This window comes from Chiloscyllium plagiosum, unplaced genomic scaffold, assembly GCF_037043375.1.
Source record: "Chiloscyllium plagiosum isolate Xiang-an unplaced genomic scaffold, Cpla_swu_hap1 HiC_scaffold_32, whole genome shotgun sequence".
Lineage (NCBI taxonomy): Eukaryota > Metazoa > Chordata > Chondrichthyes > Orectolobiformes > Hemiscylliidae > Chiloscyllium > Chiloscyllium plagiosum.
The window spans coordinates 1,831,979-1,858,601 of record NW_028270170.1 but is presented as its reverse complement, the minus strand read 5'-3'; the positions used below and the strand labels follow the sequence as shown (position 1 = coordinate 1,858,601).

Here is a 26,623-nt window from a genome sequence, read left to right as displayed (position 1 = left end):
TTGCTGTGAGGCTAGAGTCACACTCAGGCCAGACCAGCAGAGGATGGCAGATTTCCACCATCAGTAACTGGGTTTTTAACAACAATTGACATGGCCATGATTACCAACTTTTAATTCCAGGTTTCATTAATTAAATTTACATACCAAGAACTGAGGGGGGATTTGAACCTAAATCCCCAAAGCATTAGCCTGACCCTCAGGATTCCTAGCCTAGTGACATGAACATTATGCCACATTGTCACTATAATGTATTGTTGCATTGTTTGGAAAGTGAGAATCACAACAATTGTGGGTCCTAACGCAACCTTTCACAATTGTGTACCACAAGCAGTATTGACCTCCTGCTAAGCCACTCTCAGGTTATATTTTCAGCCACTTTACTGTCGGTCTGAGCTGATGTCACTTACAGAGAGTTCAGACCATAAACTAGGTTTTAAGTTACACAATAGAAGTGAGAGAGTGTCAGAGGGTCAGTGCTGAGGGAGTGCTGCAATGTCAGAGGGTCAGTACTGAGGCAGTGCTACACTTTTGGAGGGTCAGCACTGAGGGAGTGCTGCACTGTCGGAGAGTCAGTGCTGAGGGAGTGCCACACTGTCAGTGGGTCAGTGCTGAGGGAGTGCTGCACTGTCAGAGGGTCGGTGCTGAGGGAGTGCCGCACTGTCAGAGGGTTAGGTCTGAAGGAGTGTGGCACTGTCGAAGGGTCAGCACTGAGGGAGTGCCACACTGGTGGAGGGGCAGTGCTGAGGGTGTGCCGCACTATCAGATGGTGAGTGAGGGGTGAGCATTCTGCCATTTGAGCCACAGTTGCCATCTCAGTGCAGTTTGTCGCAGAGGAGAAAATGTGCTAAGTAGAGAACTGCCTGACTGTCCCCATTCTGTCCTGATGACTAACTCCCCAGGCAAACAAATACAGCTTTCCTTAATCTCTTACTCCAACAGTAACGTTGCAGAGGTTTCATTTGTAACAGAGGGTGGTTATAGCAACAACAGTGAAAAGTGTCGGCTCCAGCTAGTTTCCGTGTTACATTGCCCAAGTACAGAGTCCACTTCAGGTGACAGTTGTAAATATTGACTCAAGGGATTTAGAAAGCCTGAGTTTCAGCAGATGGTGAAACAAAAGATTACCTCGGGTCAAAGAGGGAAAAATCCCCTGAAGCATTCAGGCCATAGGCGATAATCCCACAATGACCTGGTGGTCTGCAGCATCTCACCTGAAGCGGATTAGGGACAACCCCCTACCCCTCCCCCCCCCCCCCCTCCAACCTTGAGCTGTGTATGAGTTTTGTAACATCACTAATTCACACTCACTGTTACCTCCCTTGTATTGATTATTGTATAATATAACAGTGAGCATGATTTGAAAGCATTTACTTAGTTGCAAAGAGTTTTGGAACATTCTGGGGTTGTGAAATATGGATGTAAATTTACGCGCTGAGCTGAAAGGTTCGTTTTCAGATGTTCCATCACCATACCGGGTAACATCATCAGTGATCCTCCAGTGAAGCACTGATGTTATGACATACTTTCCATTTGTGCGTTTATGTTTTCTTGAGTTGGTGATGTCATTTCTGGTCATGATGTCATTTCTTGTTCTTTTCCTCAGAGGGTGGTAAATGGGGTCCAAGTCGATGTGATTGTTGCTCGAGCTCTGGTTAGAATGCCATGCTTCTAGCAACCAATACTTAGACTTGGACCCCATTTACCACCCTCCAAGGAAAAGAACAGGAAATGACATCACCACAGGAAATGTCATCACCAACCCAAAGAAATATAAACACATAAATTTAAAGTGGGTCACTAACACCAGTACTTCACCAGAGGCTCATTGATGATGTTACCTAGTATGGTGACGAAATGTCTGAAAATGAACATCCAGCTCACTGAGCAAACTTACATCCAGAACGCAACCTGAGCTACAAATCTTCTCAAAGCTCATTGTGAAATATGAACACTAGATTTTCCAACCATCTCCCCGCCATGTGCCCATATGTGCACACACACTCTGACCCTTGTCCTGTAATAATTAGGTCAATTTCCACATGCTCAGTGTTGGTGCATCAACTCTTTTATGCCAACACCTCTCTCAATCCCTTCACTGCTAAATGAACAGACTGCTGGAGTGGACATGGGCAGCTGGAGTGGTCCTGGGGCAGGAGGCTCAGCAGAAAAGGCAGAGGATGCTGTTCAGTAGGGTAGTGCCTGGTCTCCCAGTCAGGCATTAGGTGCTTTTGAACAAGAACATCCCAAAACAGGGCCCACTGGCTACCCTACACATCCACGCTTGTCGTACTCCTACCAGGGTAAGCTCCCTCTACCCAAGCCACATCAGCATATCCTCCTCCATGGATAGTACAAGGAGGCAGGTCACAATCCCCACCATTCAGAATGGGAAACAAACTCTGTGGTTTTGGAACCAATCCAATCCACACTGTCCAACCAACTGAGCTCTGATTCCCAAGATGATTAGCCCTTTTTCTAACATGCACTCCGTCTCCCATTGAGGCACAGTTAGCAGCAGTGTTTACCATTTAAAACAAACAGTGTAGTATCACACGAGGTTCTTTAGACACCACCTTCCATACCTGAACTTTCCCATCAAGAAAGAAGAGGGCAGCAGAGACATGGGGACATCAAGTCCTGAAAATTCCCCTTCAAGTCACTCACCATCCTGACTTGGAAATATATTGCCGTTCCTTTAGCGTCGCTGGGTCAGAATCCTGGAATTCCTTCACTAACAACCTTATGGGTCTATCTACAACTTATAGACTGCAGTGATTCAAAAAGCTAAAAATCACACAACACCAGGTTATAGTCCAAACAGGTTTATTTAGAAGTACTAGCTAGCTACTGGATGAAGGAGTGTCGCTCCGAAAGCTAGTGCTTCCAAATAAACCTGTTGGACTATAACCTGGTGTTGTGTGATTTTTAACTTTGCCCACCACAGTCCAACACTGGCACCTCCACATCATGATTCAAGAAGCCAGCTCACTACTACCTTCTCCAGGGTATATAATTAATACTGGCCTATTCAGTGTTGCTCATGTCCCATGAATGAAGAAAGAGATCACCAGTGTGTCTGTTTCCATCTTTGTAAGATTGCCTGGCCTCTACAACTGCCTCAACCCCCTGCTGCTAAAAACCCTGGTACCTCTACACCATTATTCTGATACATTCCTGTCGGATCCATCACTCTATCCTCTTTAAACATAAACTCATTCAAAACTCTACGGCTCCTGTGCCAGTTCAGACAAAGTCTCATTTCCCCATCACCTCTGCCCCCACTGATCTACGTTGGCTCCCTCCCAAACAATAACCAGATTTTAAAACCATCATTTTTTTTGCAAACCTTTTTGTAAATTTACAGATATTTAGTTGGTTGTTTTTGGCTGGCACAGCTAAACTGTGCTGTGCCTCATTAATCCCACCGCGACCCGTCCTGAACAAAAGCAGAAATTGCTGAAGAGGCACAGCAGGTCTGGCAGCATCTGGAGAGAGAAAGCAGAGTTCATGTGTCAGGTCCAATAACCCTTCTTCACAATGTCTGAGGAATTGAGGATCCTTCAGTGTTCAAGTGACTCAGGAGAGTCTGTATTGTCGATGTTTCTACCTTACTCCTACAGCTAACCACTAACCCTTGATTGCTGGAGGCCAGCCTGAACAAGGTAACACAGTAGTTTGGAAAATTCCTGAAATCATTAAGAGCTCACCCAGTCAGCTATCATAATTAATCGATCGATTTTTAAGGTACATAAATAATAAACAAGATTTCCAAGCACTGAACCACCCTGATACCAACACATATACACAGCACCACTACCTGCCACTGAGTTGTCAAGTTTGAATAGTGATTAAAGCACAGCATTGCGGAACTGACTGTAGCTGCAGGACATTTTGGACTATAATTAGTGTAGCATTCTGGAATGGGAGCATTCAAACATCACTTCACACATTCCAGGTCCAGTTTTATGTCCCTGACAGTCTCCTCAGTCGAAACTCGTAGGTGCTTATTTTCATTCCATGAGTGTGAGTGACTCATGTCACCACTGTCACCACTAAGAGAGATCATGAGATTTCCAATAGCCCTGAACTCCTTAGAGATACTTAACATTAAAAAGTGGAATTGTCTTCCTTAACCTCTCTGCCTCTCCAATTCTCTCACTGCCCTAACATTGTCCTTAAAATCGATCTATTCCCCTGCCCTTATATCTCCTCACTGGGTTAATTGTCACATTTTGTTGAGTAAACTTGTGCAATCATATAGTACAGAAGAGACCCTTCAGCCTATCAGGTCTGTCTGACAAAAAACTACACTTAATCAGTACTTAGTTACCCATAGCCTTGAATGTTGTGACATTTCAAGTATATCTTACAACTTGTGAGGCTTCCCACCTCAGTTACCCTAACAGGCAGTGCATCCTCTGGATGAAGAAACCTTTTTTCAAATCCCCTCTAAATCTCCTGCCTTTCACTTTAAAATCATGCAAGTGGGGAGTATTCCATCAAACTCCTGACTTGTGCCTTACAGATGGTGGATAAGCTTTGGGAAGTCAGGAGGTGAGTTGTTCACCACAATTCCTCACCTCTGGCCTATTCTTGTGACCACAATGTTTATTTGACCAGTCCAGCTCAGTTCCTAGTTGATACTAACCCCGGAATTTTGATAATGAGGATTCAATGATGGTAATGCCTTTGAACATTAAGGAAAGATGGTTAGATGTTCTCTTGTTTGAGATAGTTATTGCCTGGCACATGTGTGTTGTGAATGTTATTTGTCACTTGTCAACACAAGCCTGGATATTGTTCAGGTCTTGCTGCATTGAGGCATGGACTGCTTCAGCAAATGGTGCTGGACATTGTGCAATTATCAGTGAACATCCCCACTCTGACCTTTATTATGGAGGGAAGGTCATTGCTGAAGCAGCTGAAGATGGTTGGGCCTAGGACACTATCTCCTGCAGAGATGTCATGGAGCTGACATGACTGACATCCACCAATACGGCTATCTTCCTTTATGTCAGGTGTGACTCCACCAGTGAAGAGCTCGCTTCCTGAAACCCATTGATTCTCAGTGTTGCTTGGAATCCTTGTTACAACAGTCAGTCTAATACAGCCTTGAGTCAAGGGCTGTCACACACACCTCACCCCTGGAATTCAACTCTTTTGTCCAAGTTTGGTAGCTGCTTGTTGATGACACTTCCATCACTTTACTGATGATTGAGAGTAGACTGATGGGGCAGTAATTGGCCGGGTTGGATTTTGTGGACAGGACCTACCTGGGCAATTTTCCTCATTGTCAGGTAGATGTCAGTGTTGTGGCTGTACTGGAACAGCTTGGCTAAGGCTGCAGCCTGTTCTAGATTACAAGTCTTCAATACTAACATTGACATGTTCAAAAGCCTTTTCAGTATCCAGTTCTGTCGCTGTCTTCTGCAGTGCAGAAAGGTAGTGCTGTGAACTGCTGTATACACAAGAACATTTGTTTTTAAACACTTGTTACAGTTTGTAGGAGGTTGGGCTGGTGCAGCTGATGAATGTTGGATCTCCTCATCAATAATGGCCTTTTGAGAGAGGAAGATGCCGAGGTCTGTGCTTAACACATTCCAGAGCTTCTCCTTCAGCATATCCGGGAGATGGAATGCCGGACTGGCCAAGTGTGGATTGATATGAGGTTTGTTTTGGCAACATTCAAGGGCAGACTGAGTCTCTTATCTGCAGAGTTGAAGAGATTGAGATTGACTTGCAAGTCTGGTGCAGAGTGAGCAATGACACTGCCGTTATCCACAACTTGTAGATCGTGTCCAGCAGTCAGTTTAATTTTGGTTCAGGGGCGACTGAGGTTAGAGTTTTTTTGTTGAGATGATATTTAATACTCACACCAGAAGGTGATCGATTTTTAATGAGGTGACTAGCCTCTCGCAGCTGGAATGTAAATAGAATGGGGATATCCCATAGCTTTGCTTTATTCTGGTCCAGACTTTGAAGGCACCTCTTTCAGGTCTGCCACTCAAGATGGTTACAGTTATGTCTTCACAAAGCAATTGCCTGGATAGCATTATGGTAAAGATACTAAAAATGTACAAGTTATTGTTGATTCAGTTATCAGAATTTGTGAGATAGACCTGGGCAAGTATTCAATACAGATTGCCCAGAGGAGGACATAGATATAGACATAGACATGTACAGTATGGAAACAGACCCTTTTGTCCAACTTGTCTATGCTAACCAGATAACCTAGATAAATCTAGTTCCATTTGCCACCATTTGGCCCATATCCCTCTAAACCCTTATTATTCATACACCCATCTAGATGCCTTTTAAAGATGGAATATCATGGGGAAGGAGGTAAAGAATCAGGGAATATTCTGGGGGCTTTAATCTTAGTGTGTGTTTGCTTATCTATGTGCGGTGGAGGGAGCCAGAGGTAAGGAATTCCCAAGGTTAAATGAAGTCAGGACGTGGGGAGATGGAAAACTCCCAACCCCATTCTGAGTTCATTGCATGCTGCTTAATTCATAGGTGGTCATATGAATTCATAATTAATTTAATTGTTGAAAATTGAAGCCAGATAATAGTTCACCCTTGAACCCAACTCCTATGCAGAATGGTGGAGGTGCTTACCACCGTACCATAAGCAGCCGAGTTCCCTGATGCTAACGGCCTTCCTTTTTCTTGTGATCAACTGACCTATTGCTTCTATCTGATTTCCCATTACACATCTCTCCATTTTCACACCCTTGAAACGGAGATAGCTCTGTATTTTATATATATATATATATATATATATAAAATCCCTGCAGTGTGGAAACAGGCTATTCAGCTCAACAAGTCCACACAACTCTCCAAAGAGCATCCTACCCAGACTCACCCCCCCACCCGATCCTTGCATTTCCCATGCCTAACCTACATTATAGGTAAATGTACCATGTCAGATGTTGCCTATTTTAAGCTATTGTCTAGAATCAGAGGGGTCCCGTGTGTTGTGCTGATGTGCAGGTGAGCTCACTGTTTCACTACCTGCTGAGGTTGTGCTTGAAGGTCAGATTCAGAGCTATGATTTGCAGTCTGTTCAATGTTGCCTAGTGACATTAAATATAATGTCTAGACACCAGGCGTGCGTCATGATTTATAGCCACTATAAATAGACTTAGTGTGGTAATAGAACTCAATCTAAACAGCACACTGACCTAATGTCTTAAAGTGGCAGTCCTTTCTCTGGCCATTCAGTACATTTGAGTGGGGAGTGAGTGAGACCTGAGATGCTGTCCTCTCTGTATAGATTTGCAATATTGTCTGACCAGGAAACATTGCAAAATGGCAGGTAAAAAGCAGACATTACCCCACCTGTTGCAGGTATGTGCTGCAGTAACCAACAGCTCAGAGCACAAATACTCATCTGGCTAGTACCAAACTTTAGCATGCCAATCATTACATTTCTGTTCAGGCGAAGATAACTTCAATTTATTCAAACCTCGAGCAATCATTTTAGCCAGAGTGAGAGTGAATGTATTTTCTTGTGACTGGGTCAGGGTATTGTATGAGAGGTAGGGCTATGTGCAGTACAGGCTCTGCTGTATTCAGGAACTGTTTGGTTTTACAATGTTTGCATTTCTTCCTAAGGCCTGTCATGCGAACCGCAAGGTATGTAGTATTCACAAAACTTGCTTCTGAGATTGCTCTCTATACAGCACCCCCTCACAATATTAGACCAAGTGTTAAGTTTGTATTGAACTTGTATTCTTGTACATAACTTTGACACGATCAGTTCTGTTGTAATATTCCAGTCATCCTTATGAAATCTGGATGAAATCCAGACTAACAGGTACACCGGTCCCATTCAGCAGTAGGCAGCCCTCCTAGATTGTTCTGGAACATCCAGGAATTGGCGATTAATCCCGAGAATTAATTTCCTGGACACTGATTAATCACCAGAGTTGATGGTGTTTTAAAGCAGAGGTTGACCCCACCCCCCTCACCCCGAGAACTAAAATCAAAACACCCAAAGAGCAGCACCTCACCCTGTACTCTGTAACCGGAGTGTGAAAAGTGGTGTAACCTGATTTACAGCAGCTTCAGTGGTTAAAAAAAAATCCCTGGCACTTTAAAATCAACAAATAACAATTTATTTATCTAACTCCAACAGTGCACAAATTAACTAAACTATTAACAAACTGAATAAATCCCTTCTAATTACTAACTATTCCCGAATAAAACAAGATTCTAATGGTATGCTGTTCCAATAAATATAAGTCCCACTCATATATAAAAAAAAAATTTAGTCTTTCAAAATCACAGCCAGGTTACATGTCTTCAGGAATGTTCTGTGCCTTCGCTGTCAATTCTTCTGTCAGGAATATTAAATAGTTATGTCATTGGTACAGTTGTTATTTAGATGGTGTTTTCTCTAAGACATAGAGGAGGCTGTGAGAGCCAGTGATTCTCTGTCAAGAGCTGAGGGCTGTTAGCTCTGGCGGATGGCAACTTGCTCTGGGGTCTTTGTCCAACTGCCCCCTTTTTTATACCCATGACAACATATCAATTTTTCTTACAATAGGATTGGTCCCATGTTGTCAAAACCATCAGACATAAAAATTAATAGGTTTTTGGTATTTAAGTACCTGGTTTAAATTGATTAGCTAAATTCAAAAGCCTGTTGTCTTGGTAGAAACTGTTGCTTGGTCTGCTTACTGTACAGCCTTTCGATACAAATGTGTCAGTTCAGACTCTGTGTAATTGCAAATTTTTAAACAGTTGCTCACAGACATCCATTTTAAATCATAAGCACAGAAAAAGCACATGATCTTTTAAAGGGACCACACAATGCTCCCCACTCTCCTTAGCATTTACAAAAATCAAATTCTAACTTCCTGCTTCCCAATTTACAAGTACTCTACTCAACTTCACAACAATGGCCAGGTTTACTCTCCAAACTGAAAGATGAAAAATCACTTAATTGTTCAAAAACATTGTTTTTTTAAAGTTTTATTTGAATACATCCATCAATCATAAAAATATTGAATATGAGAACAAAAGCTGTCTTCACAGTTGGCCAGTAGGATGTTTGTTTTCTGATTGGTGAAGGGCAGCAATGCTCATGTTTTAAACAATTGATGGTAGATGTAGGAAACATTTAGTCAAAAAGTGTGATGCTGGAAGAGCACCACAGGTCAGGCAGCATCTGAGGAGCATGGCAATCAATGTTTTGGGCATAAGCCCTTCAGGGTGGGGCAAACTGGGCTGAGAGACAAATAGGAGGGAGGGGTGCGGCTGTGGGGAAGGTAGCTAGAAGGCGATAGGAGGATGGTGGTGGGGGCATAATGGTGATAGGTCGGAGGGGAGGGTTGAGCAGATGGACAGATAGGACAGTTCAAGAGGGCAGTGCTGAGTTGGAGGGTTGGATCTGGGACGAAGTTGGTGGGGGTGGGGTGGGTGGAGGTGAGGAAACTGGTGAAGTTGACATTGATGCCGTGTGGTTGGAGGGTCCCAGGGTGGAAGATGAGGTGTTCTTCCTCCAGGCATCGTGTGGCTTGGATTTGGCAGTGGAGGCGGCCCAGGACTTGAATGTCCTTGGGGGAGTGGGAGGAGGAATTGAAGTGGTTGGCCACAGGGCAACCACTTTGGTGCATGTGTCTCAGAGATGTTCCCTGAAACATTCTGTGAGTTGGTATCCTGTCTCCCCAGTGTAAGGAGACCACATCGAGAGCAACAGACACAGTAGATGAGGTGCTTGGAGATGCAGGAAAATCTCGGCCAGATGTGGAAAGATCCGTTGGATGGAGGTCAGGGGAAAGGTGCGGGCATAGGTTTTACACCTCATGCGGTGGCAGGGGAAGGTTCTGGGAGTGGAGGGTGGCTTGGTGAGGGGGCATAGGCCTAACGAGGGAGTTTGGAGGGAATGGTCTCTGCGGAATGCTGATAGGGATGGGGAGGGAAATATATTTCTGGTGCTGGGGTCTGCCTGTAGGTGGCGGAAATGGCAGGGACGTTGCGATGTATCTGCAGGTTGGTGGGGTGGAAGGTGAGGACCGGGGAGTTCTGACCTTTTTGCGGTTGGAGGAGTGGGTTCAAGGGCAGCGGTGCAGGGAGTGGAGGAGATGTGTTCTGTTGTAATATTCCAGTCATCCTTATGAAAGGAGGGCATTGTTGACCATGTGGGAGGGGAAATTGCAGTCCTTGAAATAGGAGGCTATCTGGAATGTTTTGGAGTTGAATCGTCCCTCCTGGGAGCAGGTGTGGCGGAGGTGAAGAAATTTGGAGTAAGAGGTAGCATTTTTACAGGGAGGGGGTCGGTGTAGTGGGAGGAGGTGAGCCCAGATAGCTGTGGGTGTCAGTGGGTTTGATGTAGAATGTCTGTGTTGAGCCAGTCGCCTAGAGATGGAGACGGAGAGGTTCAGGAAGGGGAGGGAGATGTCTGAGATGGCCCAGGTGAATTTGAGCTCAGGGTCAAAGGTGTTTGTGAAGTTGATGAACTGTTCTACCTCCTTGTGGGAGCACGAGGTGGCGCCGATACAGTCATCAATGTAGCGGGGGGAGAAGTGGGGAATGGTGCCGGTGTAACTATGGAAGATGGATTATTCTACATACCCAACAAGGAGACAGGCATTGCTGGGGCCCATGCTAGTGTCAATGGCTACCCCTTTGGTCTGAAGGCAGTGGGAGGATTCAAAGCAGAAGTTGTTGAGGGTGAGGATCAGTTTCGCTAATCAAATGAATGTGTCAGTGGAAGAGTACTGGTTGGGTCATTGGGAGAGGAAGAAATGGAGGGCTTGGAGGCCTTTGTCATGGCTGATGGATGTATACAGGGACTGGAAGTCCATGGTGAAGGCGATAGGGGGGCAGGGAAACGAAAGTCATGGAGGAGGTGGAGGGCATGGGTGGTGTCCTGAATGTATGTGGAGAGTTTCTGGACCAAGAGGGACAGGATGGTGTCAGGATATGAGGTGATACGTCAGTGGGGCAGTAGCAGGCAGAGATAATGGGTTGATTGTGGCAGTCAGGTTTGTGAATTTTAGGTAGGATGTAGAACCAGGCAGTGTGAGGTTCCAGGGCTATGAAGTTGGAGGCTGTGGATGGAGATTCCCCTGAGGTGATGGGTTGTGGATGGTCTGGGAGATGATGGTTTAGTGCTGGGAGGTGAGATCGTGGTCAAGGGGGCAGTAGGAGGAGGTGTCCATGAGTTGGCACCTGACTTCAGCAGTGTAGAGGTCAGTGCGCCAAACTACCACTGCGCACTCCCCCTTGTCTGCTGTTTTGATGGTGAGTTGGGGTTGGAGTGGAGGGCTGCGCTTCGTGAAGGTGAGAGGTTGAAGTAGGTGAGAGGAGTGGACAGGTTGAGGTGGACAATGTCACGGTGGCAGTTGGAGATAAAGACATCGAGGGCGGGTAACAGACCAGCACGGGGTGTCCAAGTGGATGGAATATCTTGGAGGCAGGAGGAGGGGTCTTTGGAGGGTAGATGGAAGTCCTGATGGAAAAAGTAAGCGTGGACGCAGAGGAAGAAAAGTTCAATGTCGCAAATTGTATGGAATTCGTTGACTTGGGGGCATAGTGCGATGAAGGTGAGACTTTTGCTGAGGACTGAAGGTTCATCATCAGTGAGGGGGAGTTCTGGGGGGACGGTAAAAACGCGACAGGGCTGAGGACTAGCACCTGGTGTTGAGCTGGATTTGGGAGTGGGGACGGAGACTGTCTCTAAAGTGGGTGTGGTCATGGTATCGTTGGTGACATCACAAAAGGAAGTGATGTAAACTGCAGTGGTCAGGGGTCGGGGTGGGTGGTGTGCAGAAGTGGAGACAATAGCTCTCACTGAAATCTCTGGACAAAGTCCAAAAAGAATCATCAAGTCCACCTCATCCATTACGGTGTATTCCTGTTGTTAGGAATGGACAATAAGTGATAGTCTTGCCAGCAGCACCCATATCCTTTGAAAGAATATGTTTTTAAAAACCATCATTATAAAGTGCATTTCACGATAGAGATTGTCACTGACAAGGCTGTCATTTCTCATCCCTGAGGTAGACCTCATAGTTGACTGGGAATATCCTGGTCTCCACAGGATAAAACAAATGTAGATGGATTGGAGGAGGTGACAATAATATTCACTCGTATTGTATCAGAGCTGAGGGCATGTAACCAGCAGGGAAAGGCTGTTCAGGCTGGTTCTCAGCCCATCACCAGAAAAGTAAAGATTGAGGGGCTGGCCTGATAGAGGTCCTTACAATTCTGATAAGGTTTTGGTATGGTGGACTTAGATTAGGAGATCGCTATTTTTTAAGGGGAGTCAGATAATAAATATGATAATCCTGAGAAATCTAATCGGGAAATCAGGGGGAACCTTTTTACCCAGACAGTGGAGAAATCTGGAACTCACCCACAGGGAGTAGTCAAGGTGAATGATATCAAGACATTGAAGGGGAAACTGGATAAACACACAAAGGAATAAGTAACAGAAGGATGTTGTTGATGGGTGAGATGAAGAACAGATCAGAGGTTCATATGGAGCATAGACACTGGTACGAAGCAGATGGGCCAAATAGCCTGTTTCAGTGCTGTGTTCTTTGTAATTTCCATCTTATCTCTGCTGATCATCCACTGCGAGTGACAATCCTGTAACCTGAGCTATCCTATGGTGTCAGTGTGAGGCTGTCTGCTCTCTGATCTACAGTTAGTTTGGAGGCTATCTGAACAGAAACACAATGTAGCACTTGTCCATATGTCAGGGCTGTGCAGGCTCATCTGTCAGTGTCTGTTTCAGTGTGACAAAGGTGTAATTATGGTCTGTGTGTCTGATAACAATCGCTATGGCTGATGTGTTTCACCTGCTGAAGGTATGTCGTGCAGTTGTGTCTCCCCAGTAACAATGATGCTGTAGATTCTGATGGTGGGTACACCACAGCTTTCTCTCAACAATTAAAATATTATATGCAGTTAATAAAAAAAAACAGAAATCAAATCAATACCCCAGTCAGAGTCAAATCTCCACAATTAGAATCCATGGTTTGTAATGTGTTAGCCAATACATGGAACTTCCAGTTCATCGTTTAGTCAGCCTTTGTGCCACATACCTTGGGGTCTATGTGTTAACAAGGAGATGATTGTAACCCCAACAGTGTTCCTGGCAAGCTGCTGTCAGGAATGAATTGGCAGAGTGAGCTGTGTTAGCCTAGTCAATTCATAGGGATTCACCCTCATGGGCACTGACGTGGAGATTCATAGGGATTAACCCTCATGGGCACTGACGTGGAGTGGATGAAATGTAACCTCACGTTTCTCCGTGACTATAACTTGCTGTTTCAGCCAGACAGGCTAACCGGCTGACATCACTCAAATTTCCAGCAAATCTCATTGGACTTCATCATTCTCTCACTATGCGCATCCCCCACCCCTTTCTTTTTGATGTAGGTTATTACTATCTTCAGTGAAGATGGAATGAAGAGGTCACTCGAGGTCACAGCTGCAGTGAAAGCTCGGGATGTTTGTCACATTCTGGTCGAGAGGAATCGCTGTCTTGATGAGGATAACTGGACCCTGGTGGAGGCTCATCCTAACATTGCACTCGGTAACCATGACAACAGAATACTCCTCACTGTCTGCCTTCAACCTCATCCACAACCCTCCCACATCACCCCTCACATCCTCAGATTTCTCACCTGCACTTACCTGCTCACCCCACCCCCCCCCTCAGCCCCTCACACACACACAGTCATTACACATGGAAACAGACTCTTTGGTCCAACTCAATATTCTAATCTGACTTAGTTCCATTTGCCAGCATTTGGCCCACATCTCTCAAAATCCTTCCGATTCACATACCCATCCAGATGCCTTTTAAATGTTGTAATTTTACCCACCTCCACCACTTTCTGAGCCAGTGCATTCCATACATGCACCACCCTCTGAGTGAAAATCTTACCCCTCGGATCCATTTAAATCTTTCCCCTCTCACCTTAAACCTATGCCCTCTAGTGTTGGACTCTCCTACACTAGGAAAAAGACATTGCCTATTTGCCCTATGCATGCCCCTCATGATGTTATAAATCTGTATAAGGTCACCTCTTAGTCACTGATTGTCCAGGAAGAAAGTCCCCAGCTTATACAACGTCTCCTTATAACACAAACTCTCCCAGTACCGCCAACATCCTTGTAGATCTTTTTTGCACCTTCTCAAGTTTAACAACATTCTTGCTATAGAAGGGTGACCAGGATTGTAGACGGTAGTCTAGGTGGAGCCTCATCAAAGTTCTGTTCAGCCACAACATGAATCCCAACTCAATGCTCTGACCAATAAAGGCAAGCATACCAAACGCCTTCTTCACAATCCTATCTACCTGCACCCTTACCTCTCTTGGTTCAACAATACTCCCCAGGGCCCTACCATTAACTGGATAAGTCCTGCCCTGATTAGCTTTTCCAAAATGCAATGCCTCACATTTATCTGAACTAAACTCCATCTACCACTCCTTTTCCCACCTGATCAAGGTTCCATTGTACTCTGAAATAATCTTCTTCACTGTCTACTACACTACCTACTTTGGTGTCAATTGCAAACTTACTAATCTTGCCTCCTATATTCACATTCGAATCATTTATATAAATGACAAAAAGCATTGCGCCTCACCTCCCTTGCCCCCATTGTCTCCTCACGCCCGTATTAAGTTGTGATTCACTTGAAACAGAAGCAGTAGACAGAGGGTAAACTTAAAGAGGGAATACTTCATTGTGCATCCTGTTAGCTCCATAGTTGGTTTTAGACTCTTCCCCCTACGGTTCTGGGTCACCTGATCTGCTCTCTTAAAGGGTCAACATGCACTTAACATAACACCCTTCCCCCTTCATTTCCATACTCCCCTTTCCATTATACATAATCCAACAATTATAACTATATAAGCATTGTAACTAACATGTATACGTCATCAGGAATATTTACAAAAAACACAGCCCTTGCGTAGTTTACCCCTTAGATCCATGTCATCCCAATGACATGATCAGTCTCTCAGAGATAGTGAGAACTGCAGATGCTGGAGAGTCAGAGTGGATAAAGAGTGGAGCTAGAAAAACCTCAGCAGGTCAAGCCACATCAGAGGAGGGGAGTTGACATTTCAGGTCGGAACCTTTCAGATCAGTCTCTCAGGGAATGGCGGTTTCTCAAGGACCATCGCCTTGTCTCACAAACCTTTTGTAGTGCAGTCTCCCACTCTCACAGAAGCTGCTGTTGTGCCACAGGTACATCCCTCTTTGATTGGCAGTTCTTGCCTTGTGACGCTGCCATTGGCTCCTCCTCAGAAATGGCCAACCCTGGCTCTGAGACACACCCTGGACCAATGTGGGCTGGCTCACTATTCTGAGGGAGATGGCCAACCCCTCCTTGTTGGCGAGATACAGCGACCAGCTGGTCTGTGACACTTAATTCTGGGCCGAGATGGTAGAATACTCCTCATTTGAATACCCTCAAGCTTGAGGTCCCTGCCCTTCTGGTCATTTGTCCTTCTTGATTTCACTCTCTCACCTCTCTGATCTCTTCTGGCTGCAGCGAGTCAAACATGTTCTCAGCTGGCAGTTGAACATTAAGGATACCCATTATGGCATGTTCCTATACACGCTGAGGGACGTGTTGAGTTGCCATCTTAATGACCTCTCCCCTTTAAGACCTGCTTCAAGGTTTGTAGAAATCTCTCCATCTGCTGTTTGTCGCAGAGTGACATGTCGCCAATCCCACATGTCCTACTCCATGATTTTCCAGGTACTCTTTGAACTCTGGTGCCATAAACAGTGGACCATTGTCACTTGTTTAGAGTTTCCAATACTGGCAAATATTTCATCCAATCGGTCTAGGGATTTTGTTCCACTTGTGTTCTCAGTCAGTTGCTTTTGCAGGAAAGACACAATAGTGATGACCCACCCGACTGAATATCCTGGCATCTAAGATGCTGGGCAATCAGCCTTTGCCAGTCTGGAATTGTGCCCTTAGGGAGTCAGTGTGGCTATGAGTGCACTGCCATTCTTCCCTCTCTCACAAACTCTGCATCTCACAGGACTCCTGTCAGGTTTAGGCTCGGGTCAATCCAAATATTCCTCACTCAAAATAGATTCTCTGCTCATTTGCATAGAATACAGACTTCATGCTCTCAATTGGTATCAAATGAGGAAATATCTTAAAGCAACAATCTCCTTCCTCTGTACGATACAAACAGGTCTGCTCCATTGGTTTCCATGAGTTTGTCAAATGATTTTCTGCATGAGGCTGTGGGAACACAAACCCTGTATTTATTGAGAAGTTGACCAGGTCCCATGGTGAATGGGAAGTTGTAAACAAGAACAGAAGGTCCTGGAAAAGCTCAGCAGGTCTGGCAGCATCTGTGAAAAGAAATCAGAGTTAACGTTTCGGGCCCAGTTCTGAGGAAGGCTCACTGGACCCAAAAGGTTAACTCTGATATTTCTTCACAGATGCTGCCAGACCTGCTGAGCTTTTCCGGCAATTTCTGTTTTTGTTTCTGATTTACAGCATCTGTAGTTCTTTCCGTTTTTATTTAGAGAAGTTATAAAATGTATTTTGGAGTGCTAATGGTAACTAACCCTCTCCTTACTTTGCTTTGTATAATTAATGTATACAACCCATTTCTGACTTTGTCTCTCAGAGAGATGCCTGGAGGATCATGAGTCACTGATTGAGGTGCAGAAAACCTGGCTGATTAATAGTGGCAGCAGGTTCATCTTCAGAAAACATTATGCAAAATATGAATTATTCAGGAATCCCGAGGTAGGATCTGTTTAACTGTTGCTGAGATTGGGTTTGTGCATCAGATTGATTCCATAAATCAGTGCTCCATTGCTATGGTTACATGACTACATTTATGTCATAATTTAAGTAGAATTGACTCAAGTACTGAATGGAAGTATCAGATATTTCAGCCATTGACAAGTTTATTGTGATCACACTTAATGTATAAAATATCAAAACCTTCTAATTATTCCCCTAAACAATCAAAACTTCAGGAACTTCTGATCAACTCATTAACGGTTTGCATTTGTTCCTCACTTAAGATGGTGCAAATATTTGAAAACAACTTGTCACTAAGTTTGAAAGAAAATCTGACTGAAGTAAATGTGATTTTTTTTCACTGTGTATGTTTGGAAAGGCACAAGGCAATAGAATGGAACAGTATAGTGTGGGAACTGTTCACTTAGAACACAATAAGCTTCACAGACATGGTTAGCTGAATGATTTGTTTCAGAGCTGTGAATTAAAACAAATTATCTTTTGAATTCCCATTAGTTTAAACATCTATCAAATGTGAAAGCTCACTGTATACACTAACTGTACTGTCTACACCAGCTGTAGACCTTACCTGTGTGCTCTGTACATAGCTATACTCCCTCATTACTTGCTGCATACCTTAGCTATATACCTTGTCCATGTGCACAACACAGCAGTTAAATAGCCTATCCATGTGTTTTGTACCCTGACAGCCCAACTATATGTCATCGGAGCTGTTTGCTCCAGCTGTATATATGCCTTGAGAGTGATGAGTCAAGACAGTCACCTAACCATGGTCCCTCCAGAATTGGGACTTGGGGGAAGGAGAAATGTCAGAACAAAGAAAATTAAACCAAAAACAGCTACCGATCCAATTTTACTGACCTTTAATTGGACAGAAAACAATTGGATTAAAATATGAAGAGATAATGTACTATTAGTTTCAAAGTTAAAAATCACATAACACCAGGTTATAGTCCAACAGGTTTATTTGGATGTACTAGCTAGCTACCTAATGAAGGAGCAGTGCTGCGAAAGCTGGTATTTCCACATAAACCTGTTGGACTATAACTTGGTATTCGGTGATTTTTAACTTTGTATACCCCAGTCCAACACCGGCATCTCAACGTCATGTTAGTTTAAAGACAGCTAGATTTGTAGTGAAAAAGCAATCTCAAAAATTACTACTTTAAATGAATGAGAGGTTTTAAAAAACAATTTAATGGTCATGTTTATGTTTCTGAACAGCCATTTTTCCCGGTGCACTTGGTAGCAGGAACTCTGGATGCAAATGCAGGAGTTTCACACTCACAGCTTATACAGGTGAGATACACACTGACACACTCACAGCTTATACAGGTGAGATGCACACTGACACAGCCACAGCACACACAGGTGAGATACATGCTGACACAGCCACAGCTCACACAACTGAGATACACGCTGACGCACTCACAGCTTATACAGGTGAGATGCACACTGACACAGCAACAGGTCACACAGGTGAGATACATGTTGACACAGCCACAGCTCACACAGGTGAGATACACACTGACACACTCACAGCTTATACAGGTGAGATGCACACTGACACAGCAACAGGTCACACAGGTGAGATACATGTTGACACAGCCACAGCTCACACAGGTGAGATACACACTGACACACTCACAGCTTATACAGGTGAGATGCACACTGACACAGCAACAGGTCACATAGGTGAGATACACTCTGACACACTCACAGCTCACACAGGTGAGATACACTCTGAAACACTCACAGCACACACAGGTGAGATACACGCTGACACACTCACAGCTCACAAAGGTGAGATACACACTGACACACTCTTACACAACCACAGCTCACACAGGTGAGACACACGCTGACACACTCACAGCACACACAGGTGAGATACACGCTGACACACTCACAGCTCACAAAGGTGAAATACACTCTGACACACTCTTACACAACCACGGCTCACACAGGTGAGACACACGCTGACACACTCACAGCACACACAGGTGAGATACACACTGACACACTCACAGCACACACAGGTGAGATACACGCTGACACACTCACAGCTCACAAAGGTGAGATACACACTGACACACTCTTACACAACCACAGCTCACACAGGTGAGACACACGCTGACACACTCACAGCACACACAGGTGAGATACACCCTGACACACTCACAGCTCACAAAGGTGAGATGCACACTGACACATTCATAGCTCACACAGGTGAGGTACACACTGACACATTCACAGCTCACACAGGTGAGATACACGCTGACACACTCACAGCTCACACAGGTGAGATACACACTGACACATTCATAGCTCAGGAGAAAGTGAGGTCTGCAGATGCTGGAGATCAGAGATGGAAATGTGTTGCTGGAAAAGCGCAGCAGGTCAGGCAGCATCCAGGGAACAGGAGAATCGACGTTTCGGGCATTAGCCTCCTGAAGAAGGGCTAATGCCCGAAACGTCGATTCTCCTGTTCCCTAGATGCTGCCTGACCTGCTGCGCTTTTCCAGCAACACATTTCCACATTCATAGCTCACACAGGTGAGATACACACTAACACATTCACAGCTCACATAGGTGAGATACTCCCTGACACACCCACAGCACACACAGGTGAGATACTCCCTTACACACTCACAGCACACACAGATGAGATACACGCTGACAACTCTTACACACCCACAGCTCACACAGATGAGATACACGCTGACACACTCACAGTTCACACAACTGAGATACACCCTGACACACTCACAGCTCACACAGGTGAGATACACTCTGACACATTCACAGCACACACAGGTGAGATACACACTGACACAGACACAGCACACACAGGTGAGATACACTCTGACACATTCACAGCACACACAGGTGAGATACTCTCTGACACACTCACAGCTCACACAGATGAGATACACACTGACACATTCATAGCTCACACAGGTGAGATACACCCTGACACATTCACAGCACACACAGGTGAGATACTCTCTGACACACTCACAGCTCACACAGATGAGATACACGCTGACACACTCACAGCTCACACAGGTGAGTTACACTCTGACACACTCACAGCTCACACAGGTGAGTTACACTCTGACACACTCACAGCACACACAGGTGAGATACACTCTGACACACTCTTACACAACCACGGCTCACACAGGTGAGACACACGCTGACACACTCACAGCACACACAGGTGAGATACACACTGACACACTCACAGCACATACAGGTGAGATACACGCTGACACACTCACAGCTCACAAAGGTGAGATACACACTGACACACTCTTACACAACCACAGCTCACACAGGTGAGACACACGCTGACACACTCACAGCACACACAGGTGAGATACACCCTGACACACTCACAGCTCACAAAGGTGAGATGCACACTGACACATTCATAGCTCACACAGGTGAGATACACGCTGACACACTCACAGCTCACACAGGTGAGATACACACTGACACATTCATAGCTCAGGAGAAAGTGAGGTCTGCAGATGCTGGAGATCAGAGTTGGAAATGTGTTGCTGGAAAAGCGCAGCAGGTCAGGCAGCATCCAGGGAACAGGAGAATCGACGTTTCGGGCATTAGCCTCCTGAAGAAGGGCTAATGCCCGAAACGTCGATTCTCCTGTTCCCTAGATGCTGCCTGACCTGCTGCGCTTTTCCAGCAACACATTTCCACATTCATAGCTCACACAGGTGAGATACACACTAACACATTCACAGCTCACATAGGTGAGATACTCCCTGACACACCCACAGCACACACAGGTGAGATACTCCCTGACACACTCTTACACACTCACAGCACACACAGATGAGATACACGCTGACAACTCTTACACACCCACAGCTCACACAGATGAGATACACGCTGACACACTCACAGCTCACACAACTGAGATACACCCTGACACACTCACAGCTCACACAGGTGAGATACACTCTGACACATTCACAGCACACACAGGTGAGATACACGCTGACACAGACACAGCACACACAGGTGAGATACACTCTGACACATTCACAGCACACACAGGTGAGATACTCTCTGACACACTCACAGCTCACACAGATGAGATACACGCTGACACATTCATAGCTCACACAGGTGAGATACACCCTGATAAACTCACAGCTCACACAGGTGAGATACACCCTGACACATTCACAGCACACACAGGTGAGATAATCTCTGACACACTCACAGCTCACACAGATGAGATACACGCTGACACATTCATAGCTCACACAGGTGAGATACACCCTGATAAACTCACAGCTCACACAGGTGAGATACACGCTGACACATTCACAGCACACACAGGTGAGATACTCTCTGACACACTCACAGCTCACACAGATGAGATACACGCTGACACACTCACAGCTCACACAACTGAGATACACCCTGACACACTCACAGCTCACACAGGTGAGTTACACTCTGACACACTCACAGCACACACAGGTGAGATACACTCTGACACACTCTTACACACTCACAGCACACACAGGTGAGATACACGCTGACACAGCCACAGCACACACAGGTGAGATACACCCTGACACACTCACAGCTCACAAAGGTGAGATACACACTGACACAATCATAGCTCACACAGATGAGATACACGCTGACACACTCACAGCTCACACAGGTGAGATACACCCTGACACACTCACAGCTCACACAGGTGAGATACACACTGACACATTCATAGCTCACACAGGTGAGATACACGCTGACACACTCACAGCTCACACAACTGAGATACACCCTGACACACTCACAGCTCACACCGGTGAGATACACTCTGACACATTCACAGCACACACAGGTGAGATACTCTCTGACACAATCACAGCTCACACAGATGAGATACACACTGACACATTCATAGCTCACACAGGTGAGATACACCCTGATAAACTCACAGCTCACACAGGTGAGATACACCCTGACACACTCACAGCTCACACAGGTGAGATACACCCTGACACACTCACAGCTCACACAGGTGAGATACACCCTGATAAACTCACAGCTCACACAGGTGAGATACACCCTGACACACTCACAGCTCACACAGGTGAGATACACCCTGATAAACTCACAGCTCACACAGGTGAGATACACCCTGACACACTCATAGCACACATAGGTGAGATACACTCTGACACACTCACACCACACATAAGTGAGATGCACACTGACACACTCACAGCTCACACAGGGATGATACACTCTGACACACTCACAGCACACACAGGTTAGATACACGCTGACACACCCACAGCTCACGCAGGTGTGACACACCCTGACACCCTCACAGCTCACACAGGTGAGATACACGCTGACACATTCACAGCTCACACAGACGACTTACACGCTGATACACTCACAGCTCACACAGGTGAGATACACACTGACACACTCACAGCACACACAGTTGAGATACACGCTGGCACACTCACAGCTCACACAGGTGAGATACTCTCTGACACATTCACAGCTCACACAGGTGAGTGACACCCTGCCCTGACATACTCACAGCTCACTCAGGTGAAATACAACCTGACACACTCACAGCTGACATAGGAGAGACACACGCTGACACACCCACAGCACACAGGTGAGATACACTCTGACACACTCACAGCTGACACAGGTGAGATACACCCTGATAAACTCACAGCTCACACAGGTGAGATACACGCTGACACACTCACAGCTCACACAGGTGAAATACACTCTGACACACTCACAGCTGACACAGGTGAGATACACCCTGATAAACTCACAGCTCACACAGGTGAGATACACTCTGACACACTCACAGTACACACAGATGAGATACAACCTGACACACTCACAGCTCACACAGGTAAAATACAACCTGACACACTCACAGCTGACATAGGAGAGACACACGCTGACACACCCACAGTACACACAGGTGAGATACACGCTGACACACCCACAGCTCACGCAGGTGTGACACAGCCTGACACCCTCACAGCTCACACAGGTGTGACACACTCACAGCTCACACAGATGAGACACATGCTGACCCACTCACAGCTCATCACAGGTGAGATACACACTGACACATTCACAACTCACACAGGTAAAATACAACCTGACACACTCACAGCTGACATAGGAGGGACACACGCTGATACACCCACAGCACACACAGGTGTGACACACCCTGACACACTCACAGCTCACACAGATGAGACATATGCTGACACACTCACAGCTCACACAGGTGTGACACATCCTGACACACTCACAGCTCACACACGTGTGACACACGCTGACACACTCACAGCTCTCACAGGTGAGACACACACTGACACACACACAGCTCACACAGGTGAGATACACACTGATACACTCACAGCTCACACAGGTGAGATACAACTTGACACACCCACAGCACACACAGGTGAGATACAATCTGACACACTCTCTGTTCACACAGGTGGGATACACTCTGACACACTCACACCACACATAAGTGAGATGCACACTGACACACTCACAGCTCACACAGGGATGACACACTTTGACACACCCACAGCTCTCACAGGTGAGACACACGCTGACACACTCACAGCTCACACAGGTGAGATACACGCTGACACACCCACAGCACACACAGGTGTGATACACTCTGACACACTCACTGCTCACACAGGTTAGATACACTCTGACACACTCACACCTCACATAAGTGAGATGCACACTGACACACTCACAGCTCACACAGGTGAGACACACCCTGACATACTCACAGCTCACACAGGTGGGATACATGCTGACACACCCACAGGGCACACAGGTGAGATACACTCTGACACACTCACACCACACATAAGTGAGATGCACACTGACACACTCACAGCTCACACAGGGATGACACACTCTGACACACTCACAGCTCACACAGGTGAGATACACGCTGACACACCCAAAGCACACACAGATGAGTTACACTCTGACACACTCACTGCTCACACAGTTGAGATACACTCTGACACACTCACACCACACATAAGTGAGATGCACACCGACACACTCACTGCTCACACAGGTGTGACACACCCTGACACACTCACAGCTCACACAGGTGAGATACACGCTGATACACTCACAGCTCACACAGGTGAGATATACTCTGACACATTCACAACTCACACAGCTGAGATACAACCTGACACACCCACAGCACACACAGGTGAGATACACTCTGACACACTCACAGCTCACATAGGAGAGATACACACTGACACACTCACAGCACACACAGGTGAGATACTCTCTGACACATTCACACCACACATAAGTGAGATGCACACTGACACACTCACAGCTCACACAGGGACGACACACCCTGACACACCCACAGGTCACACAGGTGTGACACAGCTCACACAGGTGAGATACACGCTGACACATTCACAGCACACACAGGTGAGATACTCTCTGACACACTCACAGCTCACACAGATGAGATACACACTGACACACTCACAGCTCACACAACTGAGATACACCCTGACACACTCACAGCTCACACAGGTGAGTTACACTCTGACACACTCACAGCTCACACAGGTGAGATATACCCTGATAAACTCACAGCTCACACAGGTGAGATACACGCTGACACACTCACAGCACACACAGGTGAGATACACCCTGACACACTCACAGCTCACACAGGTGAGATATACCCTGATAAACTCACAGCTCACACAGGTGAGATACACGCTGACACACTCACAGCACACACAGGTGAGATACACTCTGACACACTCTTACACACTCACAGCACACACAGGTGAGATACACGCTGACACAGCCACAGCACACACAGGTGAGATACACCCTGACACACTCACAGCTCACACAGGTGAGATACACCCTGACACACTCACAGCTCACACAGGTGAGATACACCCTGACACACTCACAGCTCACACAGGTGAGATACACACTGACACATTCATAGCTCACACAGGTGAGATACACGCTGACACACTCACAGCTCACACAACTGAGATACACCCTGACACACTCACAGCTCACACCGGTGAGATACACTCTGACACATTCACAGCACACACAGGTGAGATACTCTCTGACACACTCACAGCTCACACAGATGAGATACACACTGACACATTCATAGCTCACACAGGTGAGATACACCCTGATAAACTCACAGCTCACACAGGTGAGATACACCCTGACACACTCACAGCTCACACAGGTGAGATACACCCTGACACACTCACAGCTCACACAGGTGAGATATACCCTGATAAACTCACAGCTCACACAGGTGAGATACACGCTGACACACTCACAGCTCACACAGGTGAGATACACTCTGACACACTCACAGCTCACACAGGTGAGATACACACTGACACATTCATAGCTCACACAGGTGAGATACACGCTGACACACTCACAGCTCACACAACTGAGATACACCCTGACACACTCACAGCTCACACCGGTGAGATACACTCTGACACATTCACAGCACACACAGGTGAGATACTCTCTGACACACTCACAGCTCACACAGATGAGATACACACTGACACATTCATAGCTCACACAGGTGAGATACACCCTGACACACTCACAGCTCACACAGGTGAGATATACCCTGACACACTCACAGCTCACACAGGTGAGATACACCCTGACACACTCACAGCTCACACAGGTGAGATACACCCTGATAAACTCACAGCTCACACAGGTGAGATACACCCTGACACACTCACAGCTCACACAGGTGAGATACACCCTGACACACTCACAGCTCACACAGGTGAGATATACCCTGACACACTCACAGCTCACACAGGTGAGATACACCCTGACACACTCACAGCTCACACAGGTGAGATACACCCTGATAAACTCACAGCTCACACAGGTGAGATACACCCTGACACACTCATAGCACACACAGGTGAGATACATCCTGACACACTCACAGCACACATAGGTGAGATACACTCTGACACACTCACACCACACATAAGTGAGATGCACACTGACACACTCACAGCTCACACAGGGATGATACACTCTGACACACTCACAGCACACACAGGTGTGACACACCCTGACACCCTCACAGCTCACACAGGTGAGATACACGCTGACACATTCACAGCTCACACAGACGACTTACACGCTGATACACTCACAGCTCACACAGGTGAGATACACACTGACACACTCACAGCACACACAGTTGAGATACACGCTGGCACACTCACAGCTCACACAGGTGAGATACTCTCTGACACATTCACAGCTCACACAGGTGAGTGACACCCTGCCCTGACATACTCACAGCTCACTCAGGTGAAATACAACCTGACACACTCACAGCTGACATAGGAGAGACACACGCTGACACACCCACAGCACACAGGTGAGATACACTCTGACACACTCACAGCTGACACAGGTGAGATACACCCTGATAAACTCACAGCTCACACAGGTGAGATACACGCTGACACACTCACAGCTCACACAGGTGAAATACACTCTGACACACTCACAGCTGACATAGGAGAGACACACGCTGACACACCCACAGCACACAGGTGAGATACACTCTGACACACTCACAGCTGACACAGGTGAGATACACTCTGACACACTCACAGTACACACAGATGAGATACAACCTGACACACTCACAGCTCACACAGGTAAAATACAACCTGACACACTCACAGCTGACATAGGAGAGAC

The 26,623-nt window shown here is 46.2% G+C and overlaps 1 protein-coding gene across 1 annotated transcript in view; it reads left to right on the top strand.

The window, feature by feature from the left end:
* Positions 1 to 26,623, top strand: part of LOC122539703 (growth factor receptor-bound protein 7-like) — a 179,202-nt gene that overhangs the window by 100,660 nt on the left and 51,919 nt on the right. The window contains exons 5-7 of the mRNA XM_087977702.1: positions 13,399 to 13,555; positions 16,632 to 16,753; positions 17,999 to 18,073. Of these exons, the coding sequence (XP_087833828.1) occupies positions 13,399 to 13,555; positions 16,632 to 16,753; positions 17,999 to 18,073 (354 nt within the window). The remainder of the gene's footprint in view (positions 1 to 13,398; positions 13,556 to 16,631; positions 16,754 to 17,998; positions 18,074 to 26,623) is intronic.